This window comes from Aedes aegypti, chromosome 1 (assembly GCF_002204515.2).
Source record: "Aedes aegypti strain LVP_AGWG chromosome 1, AaegL5.0 Primary Assembly, whole genome shotgun sequence".
Taxonomy (NCBI): domain Eukaryota; kingdom Metazoa; phylum Arthropoda; class Insecta; order Diptera; family Culicidae; genus Aedes; species Aedes aegypti.
This window is the reverse complement of record NC_035107.1, coordinates 59734130-59753063: the sequence shown is the minus strand read 5'-3', so window position 1 is coordinate 59753063 and position 18934 is coordinate 59734130. Positions and strand designations below refer to the sequence as shown.

The 18934-nt window shown below is 41.7% G+C and overlaps 1 protein-coding gene across 2 annotated transcripts in view; it reads left to right on the top strand.

Moving 5' to 3' along the window:
- Window positions 1-9375, top strand: part of LOC23687681 (adenylate cyclase type 9) — a 125449-nt gene extending 116074 nt beyond the window's left edge. For both annotated transcript variants that reach the window (XM_021857576.1, XM_021857579.1), the window contains 2 exons: window positions 5855-5955; window positions 6017-9375. In XM_021857576.1, coding sequence (XP_021713268.1) covers window positions 5855-5955; window positions 6017-9054 — 3139 coding nt within the window. In that variant the 3' untranslated portion in view covers window positions 9055-9375. The remainder of the gene's footprint in view (window positions 1-5854; window positions 5956-6016) is intronic.
- Window positions 9376-18934: the final 9559 nt, after the last annotated feature.

The following is an 18934-nucleotide window of genomic DNA, read 5'->3' as shown; positions in this document are numbered from 1 at the left end:
GTTTCTCTACTTATTAAGTTACAGTAGAAGTTCCTCACCCCCCTAAATGTTCCTCCCCAAGCTTTTTAAGATTCCTTCGGAAGATCCTCTAGAAATCTCTTCAAAAGTTTTCTCAGGAGTTACTCCGGAAGTCCCACTACGAGTTTCCCCAGAAATTCTGCTGAAAGTTCCTTCAGAAGTTCCCCAAAGACTACTTTCAGAAGTTCTACCAAGGTTTCCTCCGAAAATTCCACTAGGAGTTCTTTTAAAAGTTCCTAGGTAAGTTCCTGTAGGAGTTGCTCCAGAAGTTCCTGTAGGTGTTTACCCAAAATACTGATGGTAGTTCCTCTAGGAGTTCGACCAGAAGTATTTCCTAAGATCCCTTAGGAAGCTTCTCAAAAACTCCTCCGGAAGTTCATGTAGGAGTTTCTCCGCATGTTTCTGTAGGAGTTCCTTCATAAGTTCCTTAAGGAAATTCTTATGGACGTTCCTATAGCAAAACACCCAAAATTTCCTCTTATAGTTCCTCTAGAAGCTCCTCCTTGAGTTCTTCCTACAGGTCTCTGGATTTCTTCCGGATGTTTCACTAGGAGTTCCCTCAGGCGATCTCCCGAAAGTTTTCCTTGGATTTAATCTAGAGGCCTCTCCTGAATATTATCGTAAATTTTATCCCGAAACATCTTCAGGGGCCCAGATAGCCGTAGCGGTAAACGCGCAGCTATTCAGCAAGACCAAGCTAAGGGTCGTGGGTTCGAATCCCACCGGTCGAGGATCTTTTCGGGTTGGACATTTTCTCGACTTCCCAGGGCATAAAGTATCTTCGTACCTGCCACACGATATACGCATGCAAAGATGGTCATTGGCATTGTAAGCTCTCAGTTAATAACTGTGGAAGTGCTCATAAGAACACTAAGCTGAGAAGCAGGCTCTGTCCCAGCGGGGACGTAACGCCAGAAAGAAGAAGATCTTCTGGGAGTTCTTCCATCAAGTCCTTTAAAAGCTCTTCCGAAAGATTCCCAAGAATTTCTCCTGGAAGTTTGTCTCAAATTTCCTCTAGAGATTTCTCCGGAAACTCCTCTAGTAGTTTTTCCAGAAGATTCTCTAGGAATTCCTATAAAAGATCCTCTAGGAATACCTTCAAAAGTTCCTTTGGAAATAGATTTTGCAACGTTCAATACGCAATATTCTATAATTTACCCAAGAGCTCCTCCAGAAGTTCACAAAGGATGTCCTAAAGAAGTTTCTTCCTCATGAAATACTCTTGAAGTTTCGCTAGGAGTTATCTCAGGAAGATCCGCTTGGAGTTCCTTCAAAAGTTATCTTAAAATTCTTACGGTAGATCCTCTAGGAGTTCCATCAGAAGTTTCTCCCGAACTCCCTTAGGAAGCTTCTCTAGGATTTCTTTCGGAAGTTCTGCTAGGAGTTCTTCCAGCAGAAATTTCCTCACTTCTGGAGTTCGTCCATAAGTTTCTCCACTTCTAGAAGTTCTTCCGCAAGTCCTAAACGTCCTCCCCAAGTTTTTTTTTAAGATTCCGTCGGGAGATCCTCTAGAAGTTCTTCCACAAGTTTTCCCAGGAGTTACCCCGGGAGTTCCACTAAAAGTTTCATCAGAAATTCCACTAAGAGTTCTTTCAGAAGTTCCCCAACGACTGCTTTCAGAAGTTCCATTAAAGTTTACTCCGAAAATTCCACTAGGAGTTCCTCCAAAAAATCCCTTGTAAGCTTCTATAGAAGTTGCTCCATAAGCGCCTGTAGGAAATGCTCCAGAAGTTCTCCTAAAATTCTTATGGTAGTTTATTTAGGGTTCAACCAAAAGTTTCTCCTGAAATCCGTTTGGATTTCATCCGGAAGATCTCCGAGTAGTTTTTTTTTTCTGGATGTCCTGCTAGGAGTTCGTCCTAATGCACCGCAAGGTTTTCCAGGAGGTTCTTTCGAAAGCTAACCAAGAAGTTTCACTACGAGTTCCGAAATAGTTTCTGGTGGAATTCCTCGAGAAGTTTCCAAGAGATTTACTATAGAAATTACTGGGATTTTTTGGAAGAATATCTTAAAGAATCTCTGAAGGAATTCTGAGAGAAGTTCAGACTGTCCCGGTTGTTCCGGGTAAAAAAACCCTCTGGGGATTCTCTAATTCCTCTGGGGATTCTGCTCGAATCCCTCTGGGGATTCTGCTCGAATCCCTTTAGGGGGGGGGGGGTTCTGGGAATTCTGCACGAATCTCTCTGGGAATTCTGATCAATTCATTCCGGGATTCTGCTCGATTGCCTCCCGAGATTCTACTCGAAACAATTCGGGGATTTTGCTCAATCCCTCTGGAGGTTTTGCTCGAATAAATTTGGAGATCCTACTCAAATCTCTCTTAAAATTCTGCTTGAATCCCTCTGGGGATTCTGCTCGAAGCACTCTGAAGATTCTGCTCGAATCCCTCAGGAGATTTTGCGGGAATCCATCTTGGGGATCCCTCTGAGGAATCTATTCTCTGGGGATTCTACTCGAATCCCTCTGGGGTGTCTGCTCGAATCTCTCTAGGTATTCTACTCAATTTGTGGGCTTCGTAGCCGTGCGGTTAGCGGCGTCAGTCGCTTAGGCGTATTGTGCTACGGAATGTGGGTTCGATTCCCGCCCCAGTCGGGGAAAACTTTTCGTCAAAATGAAAAAATCCTCACTGGTACACTGGTCGTTCCGTGTGTTCGTTGCCCAAAGTTAATTATGTTCAGTCAATGCAGCCTCTGGCTGAAGACGGTGTAAATTGTCTTTTTCTTTTTTTTTTTTTCAATTGCCTCCCGAGATTCTGCTTAAATCAATTCAGGGATTTTGCTCGAATCCCTCCGAAGGTTCTGCTCGAATCAATTTGGAGATTCTGCTCAGATCCTTCTGAATATTCTGCTCGCATCCTTCTGGGGATCCCCAATCGATTATGCTTGAAACTCTCTGGGGATTGTCCTTGAATCCCTCAGATAAGTTACTTTAGAATTTACTTCGGAAATTTCTTAAGTAAATTTTCCGACAGTTCTTGTAAGAGTTCTTCCGATAGTTCCTGTAGCAGTTCATCCGAAAAATCACCTATGAGATCCTTTAGAAGCTATTTCATATTTTCCGGAAGATCCTCGGGCGACCTTCTGGATGTTCCACTAAGCTCTCATCTAGAGAGACCATCTGGAAGTTGCTATAGGATTTATTCCGAAACTTCCTCCAGGAATTCCTCTAGAAACTTTTCCAGGAAGTTCTCTAGAAGTTCATCCGAAAGTTTCTCAACGATTTCTGCTGGAAGTTTCTATAAGAGTTTTCCCTAAGTTCCTTTAGAATTTCTTTCGCAAGATCCTCTAAAATTTGCTCCTGAAGCTCCATTAGAAATTCATCTGGAAGGTCCTCTAGGAGTTCTTCTAGAAGTTCTTTCGGAAGTCCTTCTAGGTTTTTTTTTAAGTTTATCTAGCAGGTCGTTTTGGATTTTTCCGGAAATTCCAGTAGGAGTTCCTCCGGAAGTTCCTGTAGGAGTTTCTTCGGAAATTCCTGTTGGAGGTCTTTCGGAAATTCCTGTGGGAGTTCCGGAAGTTCCAGTAGGAGTTCCTCCGCAAGTTGCAGTAGGAGTTCCTCTGGAAGATCCTGTAGAGGATCCTCCGGAAGTTCATATAAGAGTTCCTCGGAAGTTGCTGTAGGAGCTTCTCCGGATGTTCCTGTAGGAATTCTTCTGGAAATCCCTTCAGGAGTTCCACCTTATGTTTCTGTAGGAGTTCCTACGGAAGTTCCTTTAGGAGCTCTTTCGGGAATTCCATAAGAGTTCCTCCGGAAGTTCCTGTAGGGGTTTCTTCGGAAAATCCTGCAGGAGTTCTTCCGGAAGATCCTGTAGAAGTTCCTCCGAAAGTTCCTGTACAAATTCGTTCAGAAGTTTCTGTAGCAGCTCCTCTGGATGTTTCTGTAGGAGTTCCAACGGTGTTTCTGTAGGAGTTGCTTTGGAAATTCATTTAAGAATTCCCCCGAAAATTCTTGTAGGAGTTCCTCTGGAAATTCCTGTAGGAGTTCTTTAAGAAAATCCTTTAGGAGATCATCCGGAAGTTCCTGTCTTCCTGAGTTCCTTCGGAAGTTTTTGTAGCAAGTATGTAAGAGCTCCTCCGGAAATTCCTGTATAAGCTCCAGAAGTTCCTGCAGTAGTTCCTCCGAAAGTTTCTGTGGGAGTTCAACCGGAAGATCCAGTAGGAGATCCTCCGGAAGTTCTTGTACTAATTACTTCGGAAGTTTCTGTAGCAGCTCCTCTAGAAGTTCCTGTAGGTGTTCTTTCGGAAGTTTTTGTAAGAGTACCTCTGGAAATTCCTGTAGGAGTTCCTTTGGAAGTTCCTATAGGAGTTCCTTTGGAAGTTCCAATAGGAAATTCCTTGGAAGTTCCTGCACGAATTCTTTTGGAAGTTTATGTATGAGTTCCTCCGGAAGTTCTTGTAGGAGTTCATACGGATTTTTCATGTAGAAGTTCCTCTGGAAAGATGTTCTCCGTAACATCCTGTAGGAGATCTTTCGGAAGTTCCTGTACAAATTCCCTTGGATTTTTTTAGGAGTTTCTCCGGAAATTCCTGTAGGTGTTCCGGAAGTTCCTGTAGGAGTTCCTTTGGAAGTTCCTTCGGAAGTTCCTATAGGAGTTCTTCCTGTAGATTCTGTAGGAAATTCTGCGGAAGCTGCTGTACGAGTTCCTTAGGAAGTTTTTGTTGGAGTTCCTCCGGAAGTTCCTGTAAGGGTTCCTCTGGAAAATCCTGTAGAAGATCCTCCAGAAGTTCCTGTACGAATTCCTCCGAAGGTCTTGTAGGAGTTCCTCCAGAATTTCCTGCAGAAGATCTCCGGATTTCTTCCAGATGTTTTACTAGGAGTTTTTCCAGGCGATCTCCAGAAAGTTCTCTTTGTTCATCTAGAGAACTCTTCTGGGAGTTGCTGTAAAGTTTATCCCGAAACTTCTTCTGCGAGTTCTTCCAGCAAGTCTTTTAGTAGTTCTTCCAGAAGGATTTCTCCTGGAAGTTCCTCTCAATAACGCGAAAACCGCTTGTATCATGATACAACTGCTTTAATCCCTCCGGGGATTGCTCAAATCTTTCCGGTGATTCTGCTCCAATACCTTCGGTGATTCAGCTCGAATTCTTCCATAAATTCTGCTTGAATTTCCCCAGGATTCTGCTCGAATCTCTCCGGTGTTTCTGCTCAAATCCGATCGGTGATTTTGCTCGAATCCTTTCGGTGATTCTGCTCGAATTCCTCCAGAAATTCTGCTGAGATTCATCTCGAATCCCTCTGGGGAATATCTTCGGCGATTTAGCTTGAATCCTTCTGGTGATTCTAGAGAATACTGCTCAAATATTTACAAGGGATTCTGCTCGAATCTCAACAAGGGATTCTACTAAAAAAACAAACTCTGTAGGAGATTCTGCTCGATTCCTTACAGGGAATTCTGCTCGAATCCCTGAATAGGATTCTACTTGAATTCCTGTAGGGAATTCAATCCTAATCCTTTAACGGAGTACGGTTTTTACTCTAATTCTTAAAGGACAGGAATCATTGAAGGAGATTTTACTCGAATATCTCAACGGAGTTCTATTTGAATCTTTGAAGGAGATTCTAGTCGAAACCCTCAATAGGACTTCAAACGAATCCTTATAGAGAATTCATTTCGATTCATCGAAGGAAATTCTACTCGATTTCCAGAAGGAGTTTCTACTGGAATCACTGTAAGGGATTTTTGCCGGATCTCTGTTGGAGTTTTTACTCGAATCCCTGAAGTGAATTTTACTCGAATCCCTAAAGGATATTCTTCTTCCCTGTTAACTAATCTCGTTTTTGTACATTCTATAAAACATCCATTGAAACTGGAGAATGTTTCTAATAAATCGATTTTTTTCAGGATGGAATCCAGTGGTCGTCCGGATCAAGTTCATGTTTCGGAGGAAACCTGCAGTTTTCTGGGCGATTCCTACGTTATCGAAGAGGGCGAAGAAGTCGACGGTAAGTTTCTCTTCAATGGCCCATACATAATACCTCAACTTCCAACCATCCCATCCCACAGGCCATCGAACATACTTCGTCCTCGGCAAAAAACCGGATCCCATCTGTTCCATCACCGATGGCCTATCGAGTCTGGGCCTACCGGGAGATAGCAGCAACATGATGGCGTCCTCTCCGCTGGACGGAAACCATCATCGACACTCGTTCATTCACAATCACAGCCCTAGCGATGGTCATGAACCCGGAACGTGTTGCCTGTCGCAAAGTGCTACCAATTTATCGTCGATTCATCCTGTTGTTCCACCGGCTTCACCAGCTGGTCCCGTGTCATCCTCGCTGAACCCCTCGCCGGTCTCCAGTCCACGGCCTCGTATAGCGTCACTCTCAAGGATGACGAAATTTCTCAAAGGTAAACATCATCAGGCATCCAGTCGGGACGTCGAAAAGCCCAAGATCATCGTCAGCACCAAGTCGATGCCCAACGGGATCGACTCGGACGATGCGGACGAAGATATGACATCTGCCGTGGCCACGGTAGCCAACGAAAAGGGTTCCAAGTTCAAGAGTTGGAAGATGGGACGACTGCTGAGGAAGATGGACTCGACGGGGACGGCGCCAACCACAAACGGCAACGGTCAGGTAAGCGCCGCGGTAACTCTGGCCTCAGAGCTGGAATGCAACAAAAACTGTGATAGTAGTAGGAAAAGCGAAGAAGTGCCATGTGTAGTAGAGCAGAGCAGTAGTGGTGTAGGAGGCTACCAGCAGTTACCGATAGTGATTGTCACTCCGAGACCGAGCTGCCACACGTTGGAAGTGTCAGGTGGCCCGGCCCAGGGGAGTGGTCGGTCGCGAGAACGCGAGGGCTCGAAATCTATGAGTGTCGGCGCCAGCGGCGACAACAATTCCAACCTCAGTCAGAATTCCGTGTTTGACGACATCATCGACGTAAGGTCGTACATTTCCCAAAGTCGTAGCGATATCTCACCCTTTGCCCGAACCGGGAGCTACCGATCCCAGTGCGAGAAGGCGTCACTGATTGCGGAAGCTCCGAGTGGGAGACCTCGAAGCTCAACGATCGCTTCGCACAGTGTAGAGTTGAACAGTAGGCATAGTTCGGTTTGTCCCGGTAGTAGGCTACTCTGCGACGGAGCCAGCTTATGTCCGTCTGCCACTTCTCGGAAGGACTCCGGCATCCGATCGAACAGCCGACGTTCGAGTATACAGCAGCAGATCATGCTGATGAACCAAAGTGCGGCTCTGTCAGCTCATCGGGTTAGCGGTTATTTCACCAGTTCTCAATCTAGTCTTTCGGCGGTCGTAGCGGCAGTCGGTGCTTCCTCCACCGATCCGGTCATGGCTCTCAAAGCCAACGGCGAAGTGAACGATCTCCGTTGCGTCATCAAAGAAGCTCACCCAGACCCATTGGCAGCTTGTCTGCAGCAACTTCGAAAGCAATCTGACCTCCAGCTGATCCGTTGCGTGCGGGATAATGCCCGAAGTCAACGGAGCTATCTGGTAAAGCCTCCTCTCCTACCCATTTCCCTTCGGTTCAAATCTCGCCCAATGGAGCACGAGTTCCGTTCCAAAGCGCATCGCTTCGGCAGTGAATCTGAGCTGGAAGGTGGCCCACCAACCCTCGCAACTCCGAAGTACAACACCTACATAGATATCCTAGTGTCGTTCCTCATCTACATCGCCACGTCCACTTCGTTGTTTTTGCTTTCGCCGTCGGTCTATCTGGAGTCGTACAAAATATGGGTTTGCATCTTCATGGCCTTTAGCACCTTGCAGCTGTTTGCGCTGTTCATCTGCACTAAGCAGGTGTGCCGGAGGGTTCACAAGTACGCCCGCCGATCGCGACCCATCGTAACCCAAAGCTGCTACGACAGCGTATTGCGGATTGTGTCCAACTGGTACCCGTGGCACATTTGCGGAGCAGTTCTGATGTCCCTGCCGGTCATCTCGATCCTGTCCAACTTTGCCATGATGGACGTGAGCAAGTTCAAGATCTTCGAGTTCCACTACGGCTTCCTGATGTTCATCTGTGTGATACACTTTTGCAACTTCACGCAGCTGAACTGCTGGATGCGGAACTGTTTGGCGCTGTTGACGTCGGTGGCCTTCATTGGGATCGCCATCGGGCACATGCTGGAGTTGAGGAATGGAGCGGCGGCGGTGGAGGTGCTGGACACCGTCGTGAACGGGACGGTTGGGGTGAACCCGGAATTGAAGCAAGCGCAGTTCGATTGGTTCAACGACTACCGGATCGAGATCTACGTGGATCTGTTCCTTCTGTTGATCTTGGTGTGGTTCCTGAATCGGGAGTTTGAGATTAGCTATCGGTTGAGTTTCTACGGGAGTGCGGTCGCGAACCAGGACAAGATACGGGTGCAGAGCATGAAGAACCAGGCGGACATGCTGTTGCACAATATCATTCCAAAGCATGTGGCGGAGCAGCTGAAGAATACGGCCAAGTATTCCGAGAATCATAAGAACATCGGGATCATTTTTGCCAGTATCGTGAACTTCAACGAGATGTACGACGAGTCGTATCTGGGAGGGAAGGAGTATCTGCGAGTACTTAATGAGCTGATAGGAGACTTTGACGAGCTGTTGGCGAGACCGGAGTTTCGGTGCGTGGAGAAAATCAAGACAATCGGAAGCACCTTCATGGCGGCATCTGGGTTGGATCCGAGTAGTCGCGGGGAAGACAACGAACATCTGTTCACGTTGCTGGATTTTGCAATCGCGATGCAGCAGGTCGTGGACTCGTTCAACCGGGACCTGCTGGAGTTTAACCTGATCATGCGGGTGGGGTACAACTTTGGGGACGTGACGGCAGGTGTGATCGGTACCAGCAAACTCTACTACGACATCTGGGGTGATGCGGTCAATGTGGCATCCCGAATGGATTCGACCGGTGTCCCCGGACGGATCCAGGTGGGAAGTGCCTGCGTTCCGACGCTGTCCGAACGGTACGATTTCGAGCCCCGGGGGAAGGTTTACGTGAAGGGGAAGGACCACATGGAAGTGTACCTGCTGGTAGCCAAGAAGCCAGATCTGCTGGGACCACCAGAGCTAGATAGGGACCCGATGTAACTTAGGGTTAGGGATAGGGTGGACGAGATAGGATTTCACTTCAGAAAACCGGTTTCAGATCGAAAACGGGACGATACACTCCTCAGGAGCGGGTTTGAATGTTTTTGTGTTGTTTTAGGGGACTATGAATGGGAAACATAGGGACAGAATAGTTGGTTTGACGTTGGTTCATCGGATCAGATGGTATGTGTACTGGTAATGTTATGTGGTTTATTTAGCACTTCAACAGGCCTTTCATGTGACAGGTCCATCTATGCATTTGTTTACATTGGTAGAGGATCGGTACATAGGCATTTTCATGAAACGTGTAGAATCAGCTGATTTCGAAGCACTTTGACTGTTTTTCTATAGGAATGACATGCCCGTGTATGCACTGGTCGTTCAACAAATAACGAACAAATGCATACACGGGCCTGTCACATGAAAAGGCCTGTATACGGGGATGCCATTTTCATAAAAGAACTTTCAAAGTGTTTCGAGATCAGCTGATTTGACACGTCTCGTAAAAATGCCTATTAGCAGAAAGCTTTCTTTGCAAAATAACCATTTTGCATACACACCTGTGCAAAAGTTTGGGATCACCCCCTAAGGGCAACTTTACCGGTTTAGTCCAAAATTTTTGCAAATGATGTTACAATTTGATTTATACCAGTTGTTTTCTGGTATATTTTTTGGAACAGGCTCAGGTCGTTTTAACCGGTGCTCCATTTTTTTTTGGTCGAATTGTATAACAGTTTCATCAAAATAGACTACCAAAAATGGAACAAATTTCATCCACTTCCACCGCAGTTTGATCTAAATTCCATTTCAAATAAATTTGTCATTAATTTACCATCAGCTCTCCTGCCCGATGGTCAAGCAAATCAAAAACATTTTTGCAGCGATCTGTGATAGTGAATACCGCGATTACTGTTTGTTATCAACCTAGAGAGGATTTTCTCGATGTTTGCGATGTTTCGAAAACGATGCGTTTTTCTGGACATCTTGCATATTCTAGATGAAAATCCATTGGACGAAACGTTTTATTTTTTTTACAATATCAACAATATCTGGGAAGAGTAAAAATAAACTCCATTAAAAAAACGCATTTCTCCAAGGTTTTGCCAGGGAATTTATCAAGAGACTTTATGCAGGCAGTTCAGAGATATTTTTTTTTTTCGAAAATTCATCCAGAGAATGCAGTAACTCTTTCAATGAATTCTTCAAAAAAATCATCAAGGAATATGTCAGATATTTTTCAGAAATTCTTCCAATGACACCTCCAGAGGCTCCTCTAAGAATTTTTCAACAGATTTCTCGAGAGATTGTTACGATTATTCTCAAAAGGACTCCTCCAGGATTCCACCAGGGATTCCTCCTGCTGTTCCTCCAATGAATATGCCTCCTTCTTTTAACTCCTTCAAGATTTTATTCATGGTCATTTCTCAAGGAATTTGAATTTGAAAATTCCATCACGAAATCATTCAGAGATTGTTTTTCGAGTCTTCCAAGGATTTCAATAGTCTCTTCAACTAGACGTAGTGCAGACATTTTCCAAAAAAAAAAAAATATATTTCAGAGACCTCTCCGAGTACTCCACCTTCAATTCCTCAAAAGTTTAACCAAGGATTTCTCTAAGAATTCCTACTACAAAGAACTCCACTAGGGATTCTTCATGAGAGTCCTGTTGAGATTTTTTAAGGAACTTGTCTATCGATTCCCTCAGGAATTTCTGCAGAAATTTCCTCAGGAATTTTTAAAAGATCTCTAGGGACATATTCCCAGGAAGTAGTTCAATGATATTTTTGAAAAATTCTCTAGGCTCTCCAGTGTTTCCTTGAAAGATTTGTTAAATGATTTCACCAAGAAAAAATCAAGATATTTTCGACAAATTCCTTCAAAAATACATGCAGAAACTTCTCCAGAAATTTGTTCACATATTCGACCAGAAATTCTTCCGATAATTCTCATAGAGATTTCTCCAGGGTTCTACCAAGGATTCCTCCAGGGTTTCCTTCTGCAATTTCTGCAGGAATTCTTCTAGTCCAGAAAATCCTTCAGGGCATCGAAAACTCCTCCAAGGATTTCAGTGATTCTTTTATAAATCTTAATCTTGACATATTCCAGATTATTTTCAAAAAAAATTTCCAAGGATTTCTCCTGAGACTCATTCCCGAATTCTTCCACAGATTTTGCCAGCGATTCTTCCAAGAAATCCCAAAGGGACTCCTCTAGGATTCCATCAGGGAGTTTTTCGAAGGATTCTTCTACAGAATTCCTTTAGGAATTCGTGTAGTAACTGATTCAGCGATTTTTCAAGCAATTTTTCGCCGCTAAATGATTCAAGATTTTTTGGAAAACTCCTCCAAGGATTCAAGTGATTCTCTCATAGATTTCACCTTCACATAATTCAGATATTTTCCCCAAATTCCTTCAAGAATTCTTTCGAGAGTTCCCCCTGGAATTCCTATAAAATTTCACCAGTGATACCTCCAGAGCTTCTTCCAAGATTTACTCCTTCGATTTGTCCCGAGATTCCTAAACAGGATCTTTGAAGCATTCCTCCTGGATGTTTTTCAGTGATTCTTTCAGGAACTTCTCAAAAAATCTACTTCAAAAATATCTTGAGGAATTTTGTAAGATCATTTTCCCAGGAAATGAGAGATATTTTCGGTAACTTCTCCGGGTATGTCAGTAATTCCTTTAAGGTTTTCTTCTAATAATTCACTAAGAAAAAAAGAAATAAATATAACCCACCCGGAACTCCTCCAGAGAATTTGTGGAGTAGTTCTACCAAAGAGTCATCCAGGATATCTCCGAAAATTCTCATGCAAATGTTTCCAGAGATACCTTCACAGTATTCCTCAAGAAAATTCTTTGGGAAAAGGAAGTTCTCTAGGGAATTTTCGTCACGAAATAATCCAGAGATGGTTTCGAAAACTCCACCAAGGATTTCAGTAATTCTTCCAAAAATTTCACCTAGACATAGACATAATTCTGATATTTTCCAGAGACTCCTCCAGAAACTTTTCCAAGAAATCCTCCAGATACCTCAACAGTATCCCTTAAGAAAATAAATTCCATCTACAATCTCTCTATTTTGCAATTGCTGTATAGAATTTCTCCAAAGGATTCCTCAAGGAATTTGTCCTAGGATTCCCTAAGAAATTCCTCTACTTGCTCCTTCAGAAATTGCTAAACTAATTTCTCTAGTCAAATTTCCCCAGGTTCAGAGATATTTCCTGAAAACTTCTTCAGGGATCACACTACTTTCTTCAAGGATTGCCTTGAAAGTTTTCTCCAAGAAATATGCCAGATATTCTTCTAAAGTAACCTCCTGCAATTCTTCCAAAGATGTCTTCAAAGAATTCTCAAAGGGTTGCATTCACAGGTTTCCTTCAGAAAACCCTACAGAAACAATTCAGGCATTTCAGTAATTCATTCGAAGACTTCACCTGGACAGATATGTGAATACAATTTCTTAAAATTTCTTCAAGGATTCGTCCAGAGATTTCTCCGAGAATTCTCCATGGCATTCTTTGTTCATGCAATTTTTCTAGGGATCCCTCCCCAATTTTTTTTAGGAATTTGTCCAAGAATGTTCTCAGGAATTACTCCAGAACCTCTTTCAGGAAGTTCACAATGAATTTGCTTAGGAATATTTCAACAGAAAATGATTCAATGACTTTTTTGAAAACTCGTCCAAAGAATGCAGTAAATCGTTCAGAGAATTTCTTCCAAAATTTCTCCATGAAATATTTCAGATATTATCGTCAAGGAACGAGCTATATTTTCAAGAAATTCTACATGAATTCCAAGATTTCTTTCAAGAAAATCTTCAAAGATTACACCAAGAAATAAATTCAAATATTTTCCAGATATTCCTCTAGGAATACCTCCGGAGACTCCTCCGAGTGTTACCCCTGGGATTTCTCCCAGAGTTTCCCCAGCAATTCCGCAAGGGATGCTTTGGAATTGTGCAATAAACACTCCAAAATTTCTCCAGAAAATTACTTCAATGATTCATCCAGAGAACGGTCTTTCTCAGAGATTCTCAATGTATCTTTTTCAGCAATTATCCTACGGCTTCCTTCAAAAATTTCTCTAAGGATTTTACCAGATATTCTTTAAGGAATTGCACTTAAAACTCACGATACAATTCCGCTGAAAATTGTACGAACCGTGGTCTTTTGCCAAACCCACCAGTGATAAATTCAGTAATCCCACCAATAACCTCATGAACTCCAACAGAGATTTTTCCTGCAATTTCATCTTTGATTCTCGAGATAATCCGCCAGTAATTCCTTTAGGAATTCTTTCACAAAAACTAACAGAGATTTCTCCAAGAATCCCGCAAGGTATTCTTTCAAAAAGTTACTCAAGGATTCCTACAACAATTCACATAAGAATTTCACTATCAATTGTATCAAGGGTTTTTCCAGAAGTTCTACCTGATATTCCCGAAGAAATTATATCAGACATTCCTCTAAAAGTTCCACCAGGGATTTCTTAAAATATTTTCCAGGAAATTCACCAAGGTTTCCTTCAGTAATTCTGCCAATGATTGGTGAAGTAATTTTACCTGGGACTTCCTAGGCTTCAAGAATTCCGTCAGTATTTTTATTTTAATTCTTCCCTAGTTTCCACAGAAGTTCCACCAGGGATTCCAACAGGATTTTTTCATTGATTCTTTTGAAAATTCCACCAGGCATTACTCCAGGAGTAGCACCAGGGAGTCCTCCAGGAATGCAGCAAAAAAACCCTTCAATTCAGATTCAATTTCACAACAAATGCTTCCAAGGATTTCTACATTTTTTTCTGTTTCTGTTTTAGGATTTTTTACAGGAACTTCTCCAAAAATTCCTTCAGTAATACTCCCAGGGATATCTTTAAAACGTCTATCTAAATCCCCTTCCTAGATTAATTATTCAAGATCACCGTGATTCTTCAACATAAACGAGGCCAAACAGGGCAAATTTCAATTTGCTTTTGTAGTGTTCACAAAACTTCGAACGGGATGGTTGTCGTTCCAAATACTGCGCAGAATGAAACAAAACCATATGACAGTTTTATTATTTTGCACAAGAACTGTTCGAAAATCAAATTTAGAACAAGATGGTGTGACAGGTACGAAGATACTCAATGCGCTGGGAATTTGAGACAATTTCCAATCCGACATGGTCCTCGACCGGTGAGATTCGAACTCATGACTCCCAGCTTTGTCTTGCTGAATAGCTGCGACTTAATCGCTAAGACTATCTTGTCTGTGAGAAGTACGATAAGGTCCTTTTTCCCACAAAATGGTCAAATTTGGAGACTTAGCTGTAACTTAACACTAGACAACGAACATGCTTGCTCCAATGGCACAGCCGAGAAACAGTTCTGACGAACATGTTGAACGGCTGAAGCGGGAATCGAACCACGCCCCATGACTCAATGCGCCTAACTGCCAAACAAAACTAACCACACGACAACGAAGCCTATACTCAGGGACCCCTATACAATGAACCCCTCCAGGATTGTTAAATTGATTTCTCCAAAAACTCCTCCAATAATTTCTATAAGCATTCCTCCGAATACAATTGAAAGATTCCATAGGGCTTTCTCCAGAAATTCCTCCAGGGATTTCTTAGATAATTTCTCAAGGAATTTTCCCAAGAATTCTTCAAACAATTCTCAGGAGATCACATCTGAATTTCCTCAAGGGATTTGTGTAGGAATTTCTCAAAGTATCCCCTCATGACCTCCTAAAAGTCATTCATGTGTTACTTTAGGGTTTCTCATCCTCCAGAGATCCTCCTTCTTTAAGAGATTTTTTTTAAAGAATTCCTTCTGGGTTTCCTCCAGGAATATTTCTTTTGAAGCTTCTCAGGGGATCCTGAAAAAAAAAATGTTTAGGCTTTCTTGCAGAATATCGTCAGAATTCTTCCAGGAGGTGCTTCAAGACTTACTCTAGAAATTCCTCCAAAGATTTCGTTAAGGAATTCTTTATCAATTTCTAACAATTTCTAACAATTTCTTTAGGGAATCCGCCATGGTTTTCCCAAGGATTATGCTAGAAGTTCTTGAAGAGATTTACACGAATTCTCCCAGGAGATTTTTCCAGGGAAATTGTGAAAAATCCCCCATAAAAATTCTACTAGTAAAAAAATTATAGATTTTTTCAGAAATTTATCCAGTTTTTTTCTTTGCTGATTTTACCAGATGTTCCTCCATGGAAAAAAAAATCTCCAGGAATTTAAGCAACAGTATTTTTATAAGTTTCCAGCATTCTCTTGGAATTCTTCCAGAGTACTCTCCAGGGATTCGTCCAGAAATTTCTCCAGGGATTTCTCCAGGGACTCTTACAAGGTACCCTCCAAGAATCCTCAAGGTGCAACTTAAAGAATTTCTCAAGTGATTTCTCCAAAAGTGTCCAATAATTCGAAAACTTTTTTCAAAATGTCCTCATTACTCCTGGAAAGTTACCTGGAAGAACTTCTCGAGGTATTTCCTATGAATTGATTGGAGGAATCCCTGGAATCTGGAAAAAATATGAAGAAATTTTTGGAGGAATTCATTAAGAAATCTGTAAGAAAATTACTAAATGATTCATTGGCATAAATCCTGAAGAAAACTATCGTATTTAAATATTTTCAGGCATTCTTATAATAATCTTTCCTTAAATTGTTTCAAAAATTTCATAAGAAAATGATTTGGAGATTTTTCCAGGAATTCCAGATATTCTTCCTCGGATTCCTCTCGATGAGACTCAAATGAACCCTTGAGTAAAAAATTGTTCTAGGTTTATTGCAGAATACCTTCACAATTGTTCCAGGAGCTCCTTTAAGGAATACTCTAGAAATTCATCCTTATATTTTTTCCGTAATTTTCTGTAATAATTTATCAACGGATTTCTCAATGATTCTTTATTAGGATCACTTGCATACAATTTTACACTTATTCTCCCACGAGTTTCTCCCAAGCATTATATTATATATTATATAATCCCCCAGAAACTTCTCCATAGATTTCGCTCCAGAAAATTGATGGAGAATTGCCGGAGAAATCTTTGCAGCATTTTGGGATGAAATATTTGAGAAATTCTTAAAGGTAACTCTGAAACTGTCTCTGAAACCATTGAGAAATCTCTAAAAGGATTAAAAACCATTGGAGAAATGACTTGAGAAATTCCTTGAGGAATGACTTGAGAAAATCTTGGAGGAATTTCTGTAGTAGCTCCCGGAGAAATCTTTGGGGGCATTTTGGGAGGAATCCAATTAGAAATTCCTTGCAATATCTCTAGGAGTTCAAAAAGGAATCTCTGTAGGAGTTTCTGTAGAAATGCCCGAAGAAGAATTTCTAGGAAGAAACTCACTCCCTTGAAAATTCCTGAAGGAAATACTGAGGTAATTCGTGCGGAAACATTTGGAGGAATTCCTTGAAAAGCCTTGGAGGAATCTTAGAGAAAGTTCTGATGGAGTTCATGGAGGAATTCCTTATGAATTCCAAGATCTGAAAAATAAATGACTGGATGAATTTCTAGAGAAATTTTTAGAAGAATCCCTTAAGAAATTTGAAACAATTTCTGGAGGAGTTCCTTAAGAAATCCCTGCGAACTTTCCTGGAGGGAGCCCTGAAGGCGTTCCTAGAAGTCCCTGGAGGAATCCCTAAAGAAACTTCTTGAGAATGAAGGAATTCCTGGATAAATCTCTTCAGAGAAATTCTTGGTGAAACTTCTTACGATATTCCTGGAGGATACCATGTAGGAGTTCCTGATAAAATCTCTGAAAGAGTTCCCAAAAAATCCCTGGAGGAATGTCTAGAGAAGTTCCTAGAGCAACTAGAAATGGATTTAAGAGGAGTACTAGAGAAATCCTAGAGGAAACCTGTAGTGAATGGGACGATTATGTGATGTTTTATGGAGAAATTCTTGTAGGGCTTCCAGGAGAAATCTCTTGAGGAACATCTGAAGAAATCCCTGGAAACATCTGACGGGATTACTGGAAAAATCTTAGAATTGCTTCATAGCGACATCTTTGGAGACACTTCTGATAAGATTTCTCGAACCATCTCAGATGGAGTTTCTGGGAGAATCCCTGTTTAAATTTCTAAAGAAATTTCTAGAGTGAACCTTGGAGAAATTATTGGACGAACTTTCGAAGGAATTGAAATCTATATATCCCTGGTGGTAATTAAGAGGGAATCCCCGGAAAAATATATGGATGATTCAAGGGAGAATCTCTTGTGAAATAACTGATGAAATCTCTGGGGAAATTCCTAGAAGAATCCCTGTACGCAATCCTAAAGAAATCCCTGGGTTTCTGAAATATCTCTTAAAGAAATTTGGGAGGAATTCTTAGAAAAATTATTAGAGTAAACTTTTGGAGAAAGCACTTGAGAAATTCCTTAAGTTACACCTTGAGGTATTCCAGTAGGGTACCTTGTAAGAGTCCCTGGAGAAATCCCTGGAGAAATTTCTGGACGAATCCCTGGAGAGTTCTCTGGAAGAATTCCAAGAGAATGCTGGAAACTTAGAAAAATACTCTTGCTTAAATTCCTGGAGATTTCTCCTCAGGAAATACTTTTATTCACACAAGAGAGGATTTATCATGCGACTTACGTCCTTATTCTAGCACACGCTTGATTTGAGGCAAAGGGATACAGGAACTACAGTTGAAGCGCGTTATAACGACATCGCAAGGGACCGTCGCAATAGAGAAAAGTCGTTATAGGGAATAGATATAACATTGAAATATTTTTCATGGGACCGAATAATGTCGCTATAAAGAGCTTTTGTCGTTATAAAAGTTGTCGTTATAACGAGCTTCGACTGTATATGTTATTCGCTGCTGTTCTTAAACAATATTCATTCCTATGGGATGCCTGATAATCTAGGAAGTGTAGGTGCAAAGGTTGAGAGTGATATCAGGTCATTTTTCCTGGGAATCCTTTAAGAATTCCAGCAGCAGTTTATCCTAGGATTCCACCATGAATTTCTACGGGAATACATTTGAAGATTCCTCAACGAAGTCCTACAGAAATCTTCAGTGGCTCTTCCAGGAACTCTACCGTAGTCCATCCGATGTACCTAACAGAATTTCAACCAGGACTTTTCCCTTGTATGTTATCCAGAAATTCATCCCGGTATTTCCTTTAGAAATTTCTCCATGGATTTCATCCAGAAATACCTCCGGGGAATCCAAAAGCTCGCCGGGAGATTTTCGCCACGAAATCCTCAGTGGAATTCCAATAGCAATTTCTCCGGGGAATTTGTCTAAGAACTCCTCCGGGAATTATCTTCAGGAATTCATCATGAGATTTCGTCCAGAACTCGCATAATTTTTCAAAAGGACTTATCTAACGTTGAAAGATTCTCTTCTCTCACGATCTCTTTTGATCATAACAATGAAATAGTAACACATTTAGAAGTTTTTAACAGTAGATTGAAAGGCTACCGTTTCATACACAAAAACGCAACAGAAGAGGTTAATGTAGCTCAGTAATACATTAAAGAGACAGTAAACAAACAGAGCCTCTCAATGTTAGATATGTCCTTTTGAAAAGTTACGCGGCAGCGATTTCTTTAGATATTTCATTAAGAAATTTTTTAAGGGATTTTTTCCAGAGGATTTTTCCGGAGATTTCCTCCAGGAGTTTCTTTGGGGATTTCCACTGAGATTTCCTCCGTGGATTTCATCCAGGAATTTCTCCAGGGATTTTATCGAGGAATTCCTCCGGGGATTTTCATTAATTCCTCCGAGGATTTGCTCCGAAAATTCCTCTGAGGATTAGCTTCAGGAATTCCTCCGAGGATTTTTTTTACTCATTCATGAATTTCTTCAGAGTTCAGGAATTCCTTCTGAGCTCCTCTTGAAATTCCTTCGGAGTTCCTTTTAAAATTATTTCACAATTTTTACCG